Source organism: Nyctibius grandis, chromosome 1 (assembly GCF_013368605.1).
Source record: "Nyctibius grandis isolate bNycGra1 chromosome 1, bNycGra1.pri, whole genome shotgun sequence".
NCBI classification, from domain to species: Eukaryota; Metazoa; Chordata; class Aves; order Nyctibiiformes; family Nyctibiidae; genus Nyctibius; species Nyctibius grandis.
Genome location: NC_090658.1, coordinates 27,653,403 through 27,668,654, shown reverse-complemented (window position 1 = coordinate 27,668,654; position 15,252 = coordinate 27,653,403). Strand labels below are relative to the sequence as shown.

Here is a 15,252-nt window from a genome sequence, read left to right as displayed (position 1 = left end):
TGCTAACCAACTATCTTGGGCCCCCTTACCTTCTAGTACCCTGTCCCATGGGATTTCCCCTAGCAATTGCTTGAAAAGGCCAAAGTTGGCCCTCCTGAAGTTCAGGGTTGTGATTCTGCTAGCTATTCTGTTCCTGCCACATGAGATCCTGAACTCTACCATCTCATGGTCACTACAACCTAGGCTGCCCTCAACCTTCACCTCTTCAACCAGACCCTCCTTGTTAGTGAGGATCAGATCCAGCAGCGCTCCTCTCCTAGTTGGCTCATCCACCATTTGCATCAGAAAGTTATCATCAACGCACTGGAGGAACCTCCTGGACTGGGGATGGCTGGCTGAGTAGGCCTCCCAGCAAATATCAGGGTAGTTGAAATCCCCCACGACATGTGACTTCCCAGCTCCATGTGACTTGCTCAGCACTCAACATCCTTATAGCAGGCACTATGAGAAGACCCAGATGAGCTGACAGAAGCTGCTGCTATACACAGGCAATTAATTAGCATTAAAACATTCTTATCAGGCACTTCCCACTGTTCAGATAAGCATGTGCACACTGATAGTTGTGAACAGCTACCACTGTGATGCTGCCCAGGAAAACATAGGTTGGGAATATTTGTGCACCCAAAGACACCCTTTAATCACACGAACAACTTAAGACAAGTGGAGAAAGTTCAGAGTTTAACTCCCTCTACAGTCTATTTTCTAGCTGCTGGTTTTGTCCTAAATCTCAGAAATTACCCCATGTTTTTACAAGACAGAACAAAATTTTTAAAGCTTAGTAGTTGCTCTGTTGACTGAATCAGACTATGCATGTTACACTTTTTCTTATATTGCAGTATGATAATCTAATTATACTGAAGACTTTCTGGTACGTATTAATGCTGTTAGCCTAACGTTAATGTTTGCACTTCCTAATTTTTGGGTGTTCCTTTTATTTTTAGACTGAGATTTGCTAAAAGCTCAACATACTGTCTCAAGCCTTTATGGAAAAGTCAGCTGAAACTGCGCATGCTAATGGCAATGACTGAACACATACAAAAAGTTATCTACTACCCAGAATCATCACTGGAGGGAAGGTGACTAGGCAGCAGTTCAAGGTTTCTCTTGCAGCTTCTCTTAATGCAAAATGACTGTAGGTAAGCACAGACAAAGATGTGGCCTAAGATCATCTTTGAAGTGCTTTGATTAAACGACTGTTTACTCGTGTGCATGTTTAATAAGAGTTAAAATTCCAGTCCCAACTATTTCTCTACAGATAAATAGGCAGGAGATAATGCCCAGGATAAAAGGCAGAAGACTGTGGGCTGAAGCTCATCAGTATGGTTGTTAAGCTGGAGTATTTTAGTAGGATCAGTTCAAATCAGAAGGGATCTCAGGAGGTCTCTAGCCCAACCTCCTCAAAGCAGGCTCAAGTTGTGAGGTCAGACCAGAAATTATCCACTTGGGTCTTGAAATCCCCTGAGGACAGAGAAAAAACAACCTCCCTCGGTACTTGCTCTACCACCTGACCATCCTCATGGGAAAAAAAAATTTCTGCTTAAGGCCATTCTGAACCTCTAATTTCAAGTTATGTCTGTTTTATCTCATCCTCCCACTATGCACCACTGTCAAACCTGTCTGTCTTCTCAACAACGTTCCTCCCGTCGCTGGGGGGCTGCTGTTGGTGTCCCCCCTTGAAGCCACCTCTTCTCCAGGTTGAAGAAGCTCAATTCCCTCAGCCTGTCCTTGCAGGACAAGTGCCCCAGCAAGTGTTATGGCCTCCACTGAACTTACTTCAGTTTATTAACAACTTTCCCATATTGGGGGACCCAAATCTGGATGCAGTATCTAGATGTGATCTAATGAGTGCTCGGTAAAGATCACTTTCTTTGACCTACTGGCTAGGTGCCGGGTGACACAGCTCAATGCTGTTGGTCTCATTTGCTGCCTGGGCACACTGCTGGCTTACATTCTCTTGCTGTCTGCCAGCACCCCAGGGCCTTTCCCACAGAGCTGCTCCCCTCAGCCCCTTCGTCCCCCAGTAAATTTCATACACTTATGAAATAGATAAGAGTACCTTCGTATGCTATAATTCTCCCTTCATTTAGAACAAAATTGAAGTTAAATCTCAAGCCATAGGAATAAAACGGTCCTTGTGATTGAGACATGCTACCAAATATAGGGTTAATTTTTTTTTTTTTTTTAAAGTCTTGTCACTCTTCTTCCATCCCATATTTGCTACAAGATTGTCCAAATTTCAGAGGGTATTCAAATGACTAAAGTTTTCTCAGATAATCAATAGAGTCAAAAGGTCTATAAACTACCTAAGGGTTTAAGACCTTGGCAATGTGATGTTTAAAAAGGGAGCAAATAAGAGAAATTAAAGTTAACTGGTAGCAGAAAAATCAAATTAATTCTCTGCATTTATGATGACTGGACAAAACTGGAGAGGTTCACATGCTTCATGAAAGACCTAAAAGAAGATCTATCTCAAAATGAAGCACCTGTAGGATAGGTTACAGAACAATTATACAATATGAACAAGTTATTTGCATATGGACAAGCATCTTCTCAAGATTTCTACAGGAACTCAAGGATACAATAGCTGCTAATAGTGACACGTCAACTCACATCCATTTGTGTTACCTAGGGTGTGAAAGAGGGCACGTGGGCTAAAGGGAAAATGTGGGGAACTAGGCACTGTCAAGGCTCGCAGCTATACTAGCCCAATTAGTGGAAGCCCAATACTGGAGATAGGCCCACATGCCTTTTATAAAGAAAAATCACACCTCACATACTTACTGAAGTTCTGCAAAGAAATCATAGAGATACATAAGGAAGCTCAAGGTGACAGCCTAATGGATTTCTAATAGGCTTTAAACAAGTTTTAAGAAAACTAAGAAGACACAAGAGACGTGATTGTCTGCATGGATAAACAGCTGATGGTCTGATTCAGCATGGTTGTTCTTACACTGGTGGACTAAGTTTTCCTGAAAATGCCGATTTCAACATTTAAACATTTTACATTGCCTGACGAAGCACTGCTCTACCAAATCCTGGTACACAAAAGGTTCATTCATTATTGCTTGACAAAGCAAATGTAACATCAGAAAATTTATTTCAACAAATTACACTTATTCTCTCATTTCCTTTAAAATCATAGGAGGCAGTTATTCCAAATTTTTTTTTTTTTTGAAAATACAATTTAGTATTTTTTTGTTTGGTTGGGATTTTTTTAGTCAGATAATTACCCTAAATAGTTTCACTAGACTTACATATCATGACCAGAACACAGTCATGATAGAGTTCTTTATTAGATTTATTTAGAAAATATCCCTTGCTTCAGAAGTTTTCATTGAGCTTTGACAGACAGGGGAACAATTACTGACCTTTGTTGGCCTTGTCCCAGTCTTTCCACCTGATTCACAACCCTATGAATAAAAAGTAAGCCACTACTTAAGAAATTACTGATTTGGCCAACGAGGTTATTTTAAACGCTTGGTTTCCATATCTATAATACCACTTTATATTTGTTTAGGTAAGCTGCCATGCATTTCACTGTGTGACAACTACCACTAGATGTACAATAGTATACATGAGGCAGAAAGACTAGTGCAGGCATATGAGAGAAACATGTTTTTTAATGCATTAAAAGAAATCCTGTGGAGCAAAAAACCCCCACTTTTTCCTAGTTACTCCCATTCTTAAGCATTATTCTACTTCACGAACTATATCCCTAATGCTATGCTGGTACTTTTCTCTCTCTCATTCTCTGCTTTCTAGCCAACCACATCACACAATCTGTCACTGCATCAGTTGTTCCACTACTGAGAAATATTGGGGTACTTTGTTTTGTTTTTTGAACTCACTAGTTGCATATTTTGTAATCTGCTGATCAAATACAGCAGATGGATGCACCAGACAGCAGCTTCTGGCCATCACATGCAGAGAACCAGGTACCTTGCTCCTGGACTGTAAAGTAGGGATGCTTGAAACAAGATACTCTTTGTCCAAATGCATGCTTTGGTTCTCTGAGATAAATCTTTCTATTCTTGCTTTGTACAGAGGACCAGAATGCCCACACTGGAAACAGATTTCAAAATAAACAACTGTTATATTCACAGAATAAGCCACTGGAGAATGTGGTGCTAAAAGCAGAGAAAGTATCTTCTACAGTCTCCTGTTCTCAACTGTAATAAGAGCAACTGAAGAGACTCTCAAGATCTTTGAACTAGAGTCTAGAAAGATGGAGCACTTGGTGCTGGGGGCGGGTAGAAGGAAGGGTTTCACACAACCATTATATCATTCAAATCTGACAACTTTGATCATAGTTTTACTCTCAAAGATGCTTATAACAAAAGTCATAAGAGACTACTGGAAGAAATCTGGTCTGGTCTTTCTCCAAAGTTATAGTCTTCACTAAATGTGTAATCTAAGCAATTTAGCTAAACCACTACAAACAAAAGCAGCGTAGATAAACAAGGCTTAGGCATTTTCAACCAGATTCAAACTTTGTGTATATTTGTTTACTGTAACTGCATAAAGGATTTATGATTCACTGTATCTCAAAGTGGAAAAACAGTTGGATCTGTAATACTTTATTATGTATCTTGATTTTAATAAACCTTTTAGTCTTTTAAAAAGAAAACATTATTTTTATTTCAAAAATTAAAGAGAAATATAAAGATAACCAATTCACTCACAGGGCAGGATAGAGAGGAGAAGGTATGCTGCATTATCCAAAGTTTGGCCTAAGCACAAGGTTTTTGAGTATGTTTCATTCAAGGATGGAAAAATGGTAACATCAATGCAAGAGGTAGGGTAGAGGATCTATTCCCACAAAAAAAATGCATATAGCTCTCCAATAAACACTAAAAAAAACCCAGGCAGTAGTCTATTCAGATAGAACATAAATTATCACAGTATAGAGAAAATGCAAGCAATTTGAATTTTTAATCTACTAGAACACATCAGTGTGTTTACATCAAAATAATTTAATGTTTATAGAAGATGTGGGCTTTCACAGTTCAAAGAACTTTTTCATTTTTCAGCCACTTTGTGACTGGTCTTCTGAAAGCTAATCTGAACTGGCATGTTTTCAGTCATTTGAATTAGATCTACACGCCAGTAACTTTTAAAATAAAATAACTGATGGTGTGAGAATCTTTGATTTTTCTAAATCTTTTTTTTTTAAAAAAAAGGCTTTGGGGATGTTGTGCAAACATAAAATATGCCTATCAACAACCCTCAAAAAGGTATATACTTCCTTTACATTAAAACTGGCATGACAGATTTTACACATGAATAAAGTTAGCAATGCTTTCTATTTTATTATGTAATACTATTACTACATGGCATAAAACTTAATTTTTCTCAAATGATCCCTAACTGACTCAAAGTTGTCTAAATTCTTTCTTTTAATTTAAGGTGATTGCTTTAGTCCTCTAGTTTTAGAGAGTCATACATTATGGCATAATAATTTGGACGTACAGTTCATTAGGCACTTTTAAAAATACAGGACAAAAAAATTATTTCACAATTCAGAAATCTTCACAGAATCCCATATTTTCCAAACATATCTATTTTATTCTACTAAATTTAAACATTGGTTTGATTTTTTTTCATGAATAAAAAGCTTGACAGTGAACGGATTAACTTTCAGGCTGTCAGCTTACATAAAGACACAGTAACAGTTGAATCATCTTTTTCTTCTCCTTGGAAGTCAGAAGGCTATGGAAACATTTAGATAACAATCAGTCAAAAATACAATAATTCAGATATTTTTATCCTCATAAAAAAACCCCTCTTTTTTCCACTAGCCACTGGAAGTAAGTGCAGATTAATCCAACTACGTTGCCGAAGAAGTTCTGAGTGTACCACCAGATCTTTGGTTTGTGGCCAACTTGGTATTTCTGAACCTTAATAACTGATGGGCTATTATTGCCTACTAAAGACAGCAAGAAGACTGCATCACTTACTGCACTTTGGGTATTAATGGGGAGTGAGAAAAACAAGACAGTAACACACAGTGAAATCCTGTCTTCATGATGTAAGAGAAAGTCATATACTCATTTAACTGAATCAAGGATTTAATTCAGAAAGTTAAGCTCCAGAAATTAGTAACTTAACTTTTAGTAAATACAGTATTTAATTTTAGAAAAAAATTAAATAAGTAACATTACCATGGGAAAAATATTTACTTTATATGTAGTATTCACTATTCCATAATTAGGCTCCACCTTTAGTAACTTCAGTAGCAGAATTCAGTAGGAAAAGACTTCCTGTCTGGCAGACAACCCCAGCTCATCCTGAAAATCCAATAATCCAACCAGCTACTTTGGAAGCACATCAGTACTTTCTGGCTACTTGATACACACATTGAGACAGTCATTTTCTCTTAGTCCTCTGGGAAGCTTTCCTCTTGAGCATACGAATGTCTACATAACTATTTGTTTCCGCATGACAGGCACATTTTATAGCAAAATTAGCAGCATATCATATTCTAGTCATAAGCTTGTTCTGAAACAAGTCTGTACACCTTATAAACAAATCTGGAGAAGACTTCTTACAGTTTATTTCTGGTTATTAAAAGAAGAGTCAGAATAATAATGCAGGTGAGCTACTAAACAACATCCATCGTAAAATAATCTGCCACTTGCCAGAAATCAAATCATTCTTGTTTTATACAGTTTATTAAATAAGCTTTGTAGAAATAATATGTGTTTTGTACAAAAGAAAAAGTATAGCAGAAAAAAAAGAGCCCATGCTGAATGGAAAAGACACCATTTAAGGTTACAAATATACATATTTGGGGCATTCAGAACTCCTTTGACTTAGTGCAAGTAATATTCCTGTCACATAATCTTTTCTTATTAAGGAATAAATACCAAGATTCTTGAAAATAGTATCTATGTCTAGATACTTCTCAGGAAACTTCATTTTGTTAGCACTCAATGTAGAGTGCACACTTCACTGAGAAAACCAGTTCATTTTAAAATTTACTAAGTAAATATAACTGCAAACATAACACATAGCTGCTCATGTCTCTTAAATAACATCCAAACACTAAACAAATATTGTAGTTGAAATTTAGTTTAAAAGAATAAAGTTCCTATGCAGCAAAAGACTATGCATTGGGTAGTTGTGCTAGGTTATAAATAAATAAAATTAAATTTTAAAAATACCAGTGATTTTAAAGATATGCCAAGACTTGACATATTTGTTTCAGTTCTGCTACAAAGATCAACAAGATGCTTTGATGGAAGCCATTTTAAAATAAGATGACACAAAGACACACATTCTCTATGCAGAGTCTGTTTTAAAAGGGAGAGAAATAATAAATTTTTCACTTATTTTGTTACTATGTTATTGTTCTACAAAATGTGTTGGTTCTCAACATCCTTCCACCAGGCCTATATCAAAGAACTAACTGGAAAATACAATTAAATAAAAAAAAAAAACCAAAAACAAAAACAAACAAAACACTGAATGCCTAAATTGTATTATGCACAACCTTGAAACGGACAATGTCTTTTCAATAGCTATTCAAGTATCCTTCCTTTCTTTCTTCATAATATCTACTGCTATTCGTCAATTTTCTAAGACCTACTATCTTACTTTCTCTGCCTCTATGCTGATTAGTTTAGTTCAGAAAGTCAGCTTAAGTAATAAAGCAAGATGAAGATTTTTGACTAATCAAAGATCATATATTTACCTTCTGCAAGCACGTCTGGCACATCTGCTTGATATCTAGGCCCCACTCTGATTTCTCCCTTGTCTGCTAAAAGCGTTTTCAGTGATGGATCATATACCAATGAATAAAAAAAAGTATCCTAAAAAAGAACACACATTTGCAACAGCATAATGATTTTTAAAATTATGTTTGTAAATCTGTATCACCTTTCATTTGGAAATTATTAAAGTAACCCCCGTCGCACACTTTTACAAAGCACCAGTTTGGTACATTAATCCTTATTTTAAATAATGCAGATGTTTCATGAGTACTTTTAAATGGCTAATTGAAGCTTCTCTCATTGCTAGGAGTTATTTCAGAACACAGCGATAATGAAGAGATTCATAGACACAAATATATCAATGGATTTGAGAAGAATTAATGTTAACTGCTTTTGGAATTTAACATGTTTCCTCTCCTAAATACCGCTACCATACTGACTTTGCATTATAAATTAGTCTCAAAAAAGCATAAACCACTGTCAGTGTCTGAAAAGGGCTTACACAAACATACTATTGGCATATCTGGTACAGTCACCTGAAGTACAGGGCAAGTCCTGTTTTCAGAAACATTTTTACCGATTTTCAGTGAGTTTGGTGTAGAAATTTAAAAATAAAGACATGTTAATTTCAGCTAAAAAACCACTGTCCGCCCAATGTTATATTAAGACACTCCAAAGAAATATATGGTTATTTTGAAAGGTATTTTGCAATACAATTATCTTTCAAATTCTTGGGGAATTTCCTTCCCCTCTGGTAAGGCTGGTAAGCACCCTAAGTTCCTTCTAGAAAAATGAAAGGTGAGGAGACACTTCCCATACAATAATTCAGAGCCCTTAAAATTAAAGTCCTATCCTAAGTTGCCCTCTGCAGGAACCTCTCTTGCTCTCTCTGTCCATTGACTATAGAAGATTCTTCTTTCTAGAACACCTCTAGGGGAAAGGAAAAAAAAAAAAAAGAAAGAGAAAAAAAACAGAAAATAAAAGAAAAAAAGCCACATGAATTCCCCCTTAAGTATTCACTACAGGAAAAAGTCTGTACATTTTTCTTTTGTAAGATACCATATGAATTACTTCAAATTAAATATTTTCCAAATACAACCACATTCATAATAAAACCATCATTTAAGAGTCTCAATTAGTATTTATACAATAACACTTGTAAATTCCATGTTTTCATGCAACGTAATTATTCTAACTTATCGTTCAAGAAAAGATTTTCAAAGTATTGTTTGTTCATTTCTTAAAAATACAACCATAAAAAACCATAAACCCTTCCCAAATGGAAGTCACATATTACCTCTTTCTCCAGGTATGACAGCACAGACTCTGTCTCATTCAGGAGCGCAACACTGCATTTTCCCCTACACAAACATAAGGAGGAATCGTTTTTATTAAAAGTCAAAAAGTTATTTGCAAGAAAGTGATCTAGACGTTCTTTATAAACTTTTACATTAAAAATACAGTAAAACGCACTTTGCCATACCTGTACGATATCAAAATTCACATCAAAGCAATAAAATGAAAGGCTGTACTGACCCAAGCACTTAAATACATAAGAATTCTGCAGAACTGGGAAATAGTTTCAGAAATAGAGAAGCAATGAAAGAACGAGATGCACTATGGTAAACAATAAATACACGTACAATTAATAAACAGGCCTGGTTGAATGAAACATCACCTCCGAGTGACTCACCTCCACGAAGTTCGGTGCCTAATTTGAAAACAAATAACCCAAACTAGAAACAATATAAGGCTTTACCGATGGCCTGTAAAAGTTCTTTCTTGAATTAAATTACTTCTAATAATTAATCATGGAATTTATTAATTTCTTCTATGGTCACATTAAAATGCTAACTACCACATTTCTGTGCAGGTTGCCAGGAGAAAGCTTCCCATTATTCACTAGTGGTACAAATCTGCCCATGTATAACCCATGTAGATAACGCAATAGGAGTTTGACCTCACTACCCCCACCTCTTTTCGCTCCCCTCTCTCTCATCCCCTTCTCCCCCAACATCCCTTTGGCCTCAAATTCCTCTGTCTCTGACTTCTCTGCAAATAATCTGCAGAATATAGTATTTTAAGGAAACACACATAGCTGTGGATGAAAAATGTTAAGTATGCTGAATCATCTTGCTAGCAACTAGCATTTTTATGCTATCATTTTCAACTGAACTACCATTTTGTAATAATATATGTTTATTACCCCTTAAATACATTACCTTGTATTTCATGCACCTATTTTACTCAATTGCTATCGGTTTAGTCGGTATTTACCAGGAGGTTCCAGTGGCCTTAGATACATGGCTATAGGACCCCTGCCCAGAACACCCTTCTCCCATGGAACAGACCAGCACACAAATATAAAAAAGATAATTGTTTGCAGAGATTGCCTTGACTTTAAGATAACACTAAAGAAGTTACTGTAAAAAGCATCGTTCATTTCAGTGGATGTTGACTGTTAAGATCAACCATAAGCATTAGATGCCAACTGTTAACAGCTGATCATTAAGCGAACATACCCAGCTAATGTCTTATTCATTACCATTGCACATCACAGGAAATTGGGTTAAACCGCACATTAAGTCTGCAGTATATAACCTCCTGAATTTCTCTTCATCTCCGTATTTGTCAGGAGAACCACACCACCAAAGAGAAATGGTAGGAATATGAGCTAGAAAAATCTGAGCACAATACACAACAGCAGAGGAAAAGACTCCTGCAGTAGAGAAGTAGGAAACCTTCTCTATATCCGACCATACCTTTGGCTGGTTTTTGAAGCTTTTGGCCTTGATAATTCCCAAACATTCACTTCTAAAAATTAATGTTGTACCACAAAGTCAGTTTGTCAACTTTATTTTAACAGTTTTCTTTCTTTTTTTTAGTGTTAAAAGCTAAACAGTTTACGTTTCCCGTTTGCTTCTATTCCATACACCTCTAGTATGCTCTCTCTCCACTACAGCCTACCCTTATTTAACTCCAATTACTGCAGAGGCATTCCTTCACTGTCACTGCGACTGTAAGAGTATTCTATTGACTGACATTATACCTTATTGCTGGTAATTTTAAAAATTTCTTTTTATTTCATTAAGAGACAAAATTAATCCCCCCAGCATGTCTTCTAAGTGAGTGAATTGTTATTTGATGTTTAATTTATTTGTACACCATTTTAACCATCTAATGGCTGGAGTCACGCACACAGGTAACATTTTATATGCATATGTTATATCTCACATGCAAGGACTAGAGTCTCAAAAAAGACAATACTAGACATACAGTAGTGGATACCACACTAAAATGAAAAAAAAAAAAAACACAACACATTTGAAAACAGGTAAATTACACAGAGTCAAAATTAGAAAAAATTATCTATATTACAGTTACCAGTTTCTATAATCTAGAAACCTGCAATACTTACTACAAATGATTTAGAATCTCTACCAAATGCATAAAAGCCTACCATTTATACACCTCCTCTTTCTCTGTTTTTCCATCAGAGGAAAATTCTCTCAGGCTATTGTAAATGGTCTACTGGGTTGAACCAAGCATCTAGCTCATTATATTGTCTCTGGCATCTCTCAATTATGGATGCCTGGGAACTAACTTAAGTGAATACAGATTTGCAGTGATATGTCCCTAAATATTATCCAACCACTACTGCACTTTTCACCGTTTCTTCCAACATTAATAATCAAAATGCTCTGGAGAGAAAGTTAATGTGGTTTAAACCACATTATGACAAGACTTGGAGTTCTTTCCCTAAGGCATATATCTAAAAACCCAGAGCTTCTCTGGATTTAAATACAGTATTCTCCTCCTCACAGTGTTCTGGAACTTTGTTCATTAATGTTTTTAAACAATTTCAGATAATTGGGACAGATGGAGCTATATCAAATAAAGAATCAGTATAACAGGATAAAATCTGACTATTCTAACCTAGACAGAGAAAAAAAAAAAAAAAAAAAAGGGGAGCTAGCTACCTACAGAGACAAGTGAAAGAGAATATACACTGCATTTACCAGATTGTAATATCAGTTACACACCAAAATAAAATTATACCCTCTTTGCAAAGACACTAGGATTTCTGAAAGTTTTGAGTATTATTGAGACTCGTAGAGTATAATGCCATAGCTTCATTGTTCTATTGGTGGAGTCTCCTGCCTGAAATGTGTCACAGAAACTAACCAAACTAAGGTAAAATACAAAGAACTACCCAGCTTTTGTGAAATGAAAAAAAAAAATTTAAAATTGGAGAGTTGTCTTATATTTATTCAGATATGAAACATTCTTCCTCTCATCTAACTCTGATTCTCTGATTTAAGCTATATTCCTCCACCAAGCAGCATTCTTGACTTAACAGGTATCAACAGGGTGAATTACTAGTAAATAGCATCAGAAGGTCTCAATGATGTTAAGATTACATAACTGGTTTTGACCTTTTTCTCAAATTAAAAATATTCAGAAAAATTATTTTCACTTCCTACAGAATTTGACAAAATTTATCTTGTATGAATGTTGAGGGAAAGTTTCAGATCTCTGCAATAGACAAAGAACCACAAACAAAAAAGTAAGTTAGCTTTTATGTCTTCACTTACAATTTAATTCTGATGAGACTAAATTGTCCCTTCAGAATCCTTTCTGCTCTTAGATGTAATTTGTATTTAAACTGGTCAAAAATAAAAAGTTCTTCCACTGAGCTGACAACAATCCAACAAAACTTTTTACATTATTAAATCAGTCGGCAATAAAAAGTAATTTAGAGATCTTGCAGTAAAAGGAGACAACAAAGCTTGCCTATACACATGCTCATGTTACCAGTCTCTATGATATAAACCGCTAAGGATTCAATTGCTTCCCCTGTCCTAGGAACCAGAGCTACAACTCATAACTGGTTTGTTTTTTTTTTTTTTCTTTCTTTAAAGCATTAACCATGTGAAAGCTGTCTTCACATGTTACACTTTCCTTCGTTCTCATTTGTCAGAAGCTCTTGTCTGCTTGTAAATTTTTTATATGTTTCAGGTGACTCCACCACTAGATTGACAATATCTGATCATTTACACCCATCAGCTAAGCGATGCCTAACCTATTTCTCCACACCTACAACCTACTCCCATAGTTTAGTGAAGCCCTTCTGTTACAATATAGAAATGAGATTCAAACACTTCCCACAAAAATACTCTAAAATACTGCTTTGGAAAAAATGCCTTAATGATTTTGAAGAAAAGGATTTCTTTAACAGCCCTAGCAGAAAGCCAAGACCATATAGTCCCAAAACCAAAACGCTAACCATCTACAACTGAAACAGCAAAGCACAGAGACGCTAATAAGGATTACAAGGAAATGGCAAGACATACTAGTCATCATGGTATGTAGAAGTCTCAGTGCAGTAAACATAAGGATTCCCCCCCTCCCGCCCTGTTTTGAGGAGCTATTTTTTGGTTTTGGTTGTGTGGTTTTGTTTTTTTTTTTCTGCCGAACAAAGAAAAGGAGAAAAAAAAGAACGAACTAGAAAATAAAAGGCAGCTTTGTGAAACACTCATAGATAGGACTGTCTTGGACAATTCAATAAGGAGCTAATGAAAATTAACACTCCACATGAGATGTCAGTTAGTATGAGAGTCCTGAAGGAAAGATTTCAAAGAGCGTAAGCAGAGATAGGACCTAATAGGCCTTGAAAACTAAAGAGAAAAAAGTGCCACATTTGAGTGAGACCCAACGGGGGAATGAAAAACATGTGGGAACAATTCAGACAAGACTATGACAATGATCAATATCGAGAACAGAGAAGTACAAGACTGCCCTTATTAACCTGTTCCAATGAAGACACAAGACGATGATAACCAGCTCAAAAATTTAAGCTGTACAAAAAAAAGTAGTACCAAGGCTATTATACAAGACATGTTATGAAAAGATTTCAATATAGCCTGGTTAAACCACCTAGAGCAAAACATCAAATTCTCCACAAGATATACTTAATGCATATCTGGGGGCAGGAGGGGGGAAACAACAGAATTCTTGTTTGCACTGTCTGGGTAATTGTCCTTTAGTAAGTTTTTTCTTAAAGTAATCAAAAATATAGTTTCAAATCTTTAGCAAAATTTTAAAAACTGATGCAAACATTGAGCTTTTAAAACTACCAAAATGAATCGAAATCAACAGCAACTGTGTTATCTTTTAAAGTCCTTGTTAGTTTCAGCACAGGCCCTACTTTTAAACCAGTGGAAAGCTCTACAATTCCTGTTCTGCTACTCTTGCGGGCTATTTCTTCCATGTTTTCACCAGACAAGTAAGACAGTCCATGAGATACAAATCTTATTTTAATAAGGATTTCTTGGGACAGGATGTATGCAAAGAAAAATTACAGAAACAGATTGCAAAAGAAACAAAACACTTAGTGCCTGTTAACCAGGATAAACCATAGGAGTGGAAAAGGCAGCCTCAGGGGTATGGTATCACATCATGTAAGTTTCCTATTATAACATAGATGCAGTCTGGGTGAGATTGATGCAGTGTAAGAACTCTCAGAACTCACTGCTCTGGATTCCCATCAAGGCAATGAAACTTGAAAGTTGAAGAAAGAAAGTAATATATGCAGGCATGACCCCACAGACTTTGAAATTCTGCTATTAACAATTATTAATTGCCCTCCTGAATATGACAGAATGATGTTGGGTAATTTTGTACAGATATACGAATTGTCTCTTCCTGATATTCATCAAGAAACATTGGTCCCGCAGTAGAGATCTGGAACACAGAAGTGTGAGTCACTAGGTAGGCAGTCTGAGAATAAAATAACAGGAAAGAATATTAGGAAATATTATCCTGGTGACAAAAATCTGATTTCATTTTAACATATGCTGTTAATTCAGTGACAACCAGAGATCAAACTACAATGAAGGTGCATAATGAAGAGGGGTAGAAAGGTTTTGTGCAGCAGTAGAACTCGGGAGTAACCTTTCCCATATTTGGCATAAAGGGCAAGAAGGGGAAAAAAAGTACAGATATTGAGTAGAGGAGGAGTGAGCTACCTTGAATAAAAAAGGTTTTTCCTGAACCGTCTTAAATGGGAAAGTGTTTCGAAGATTTCCAATCAAACCACCACTTTGAGCCAAGTCTTGATCCCTTACAAGCAGTCTAAATTGCAATGATGACCACCAAACCACAGACTAGGAACTGTGGAGTCCAAAGAGCTTCTGCTAATTATATCAAATTGATTCCCCAGTTACGGGAAGCCAATACTAAAGAGTACTTGTGTATTTTTACTTTTAAGCACAGTTTAAGGGGCACAGAATGACACTGACAGACACGTACCAAAGTCTTTATAGCAAATTTCAAGTTGTCCAGATTGCAAAGACATTTACAACTGGAGAGCAAGCTATTGCACAACACTAAAAACAAGGGGGAAAAAAGCATCATCATAGTGATTTAGATCTGCAACAGACCCCTAACCAGAGTTTGACTTTTAAAATATTCAATAAATACCTAGAATTGACAGAAGAAGGATCTGCATTGTATTGATTTGTACTTAACTGGCTCAAGT

General features: G+C 36.0%; 1 protein-coding gene across 1 annotated transcript in view; it reads right to left on the bottom strand.

Annotated features, from left to right (window-relative positions):
• The window catches only part of MTA3 (metastasis associated 1 family member 3), a 144,589-nt gene that overhangs the window by 96,848 nt on the left and 32,489 nt on the right, over positions 1-15,252 (bottom strand). The window contains exons 5-6 of the mRNA XM_068398164.1: positions 9,010-9,073; positions 7,694-7,811 (exon numbers count right to left, since the gene is read on the bottom strand). Of these exons, the coding sequence (XP_068254265.1) occupies positions 7,694-7,811; positions 9,010-9,073 (182 nt within the window). The remainder of the gene's footprint in view (positions 1-7,693; positions 7,812-9,009; positions 9,074-15,252) is intronic.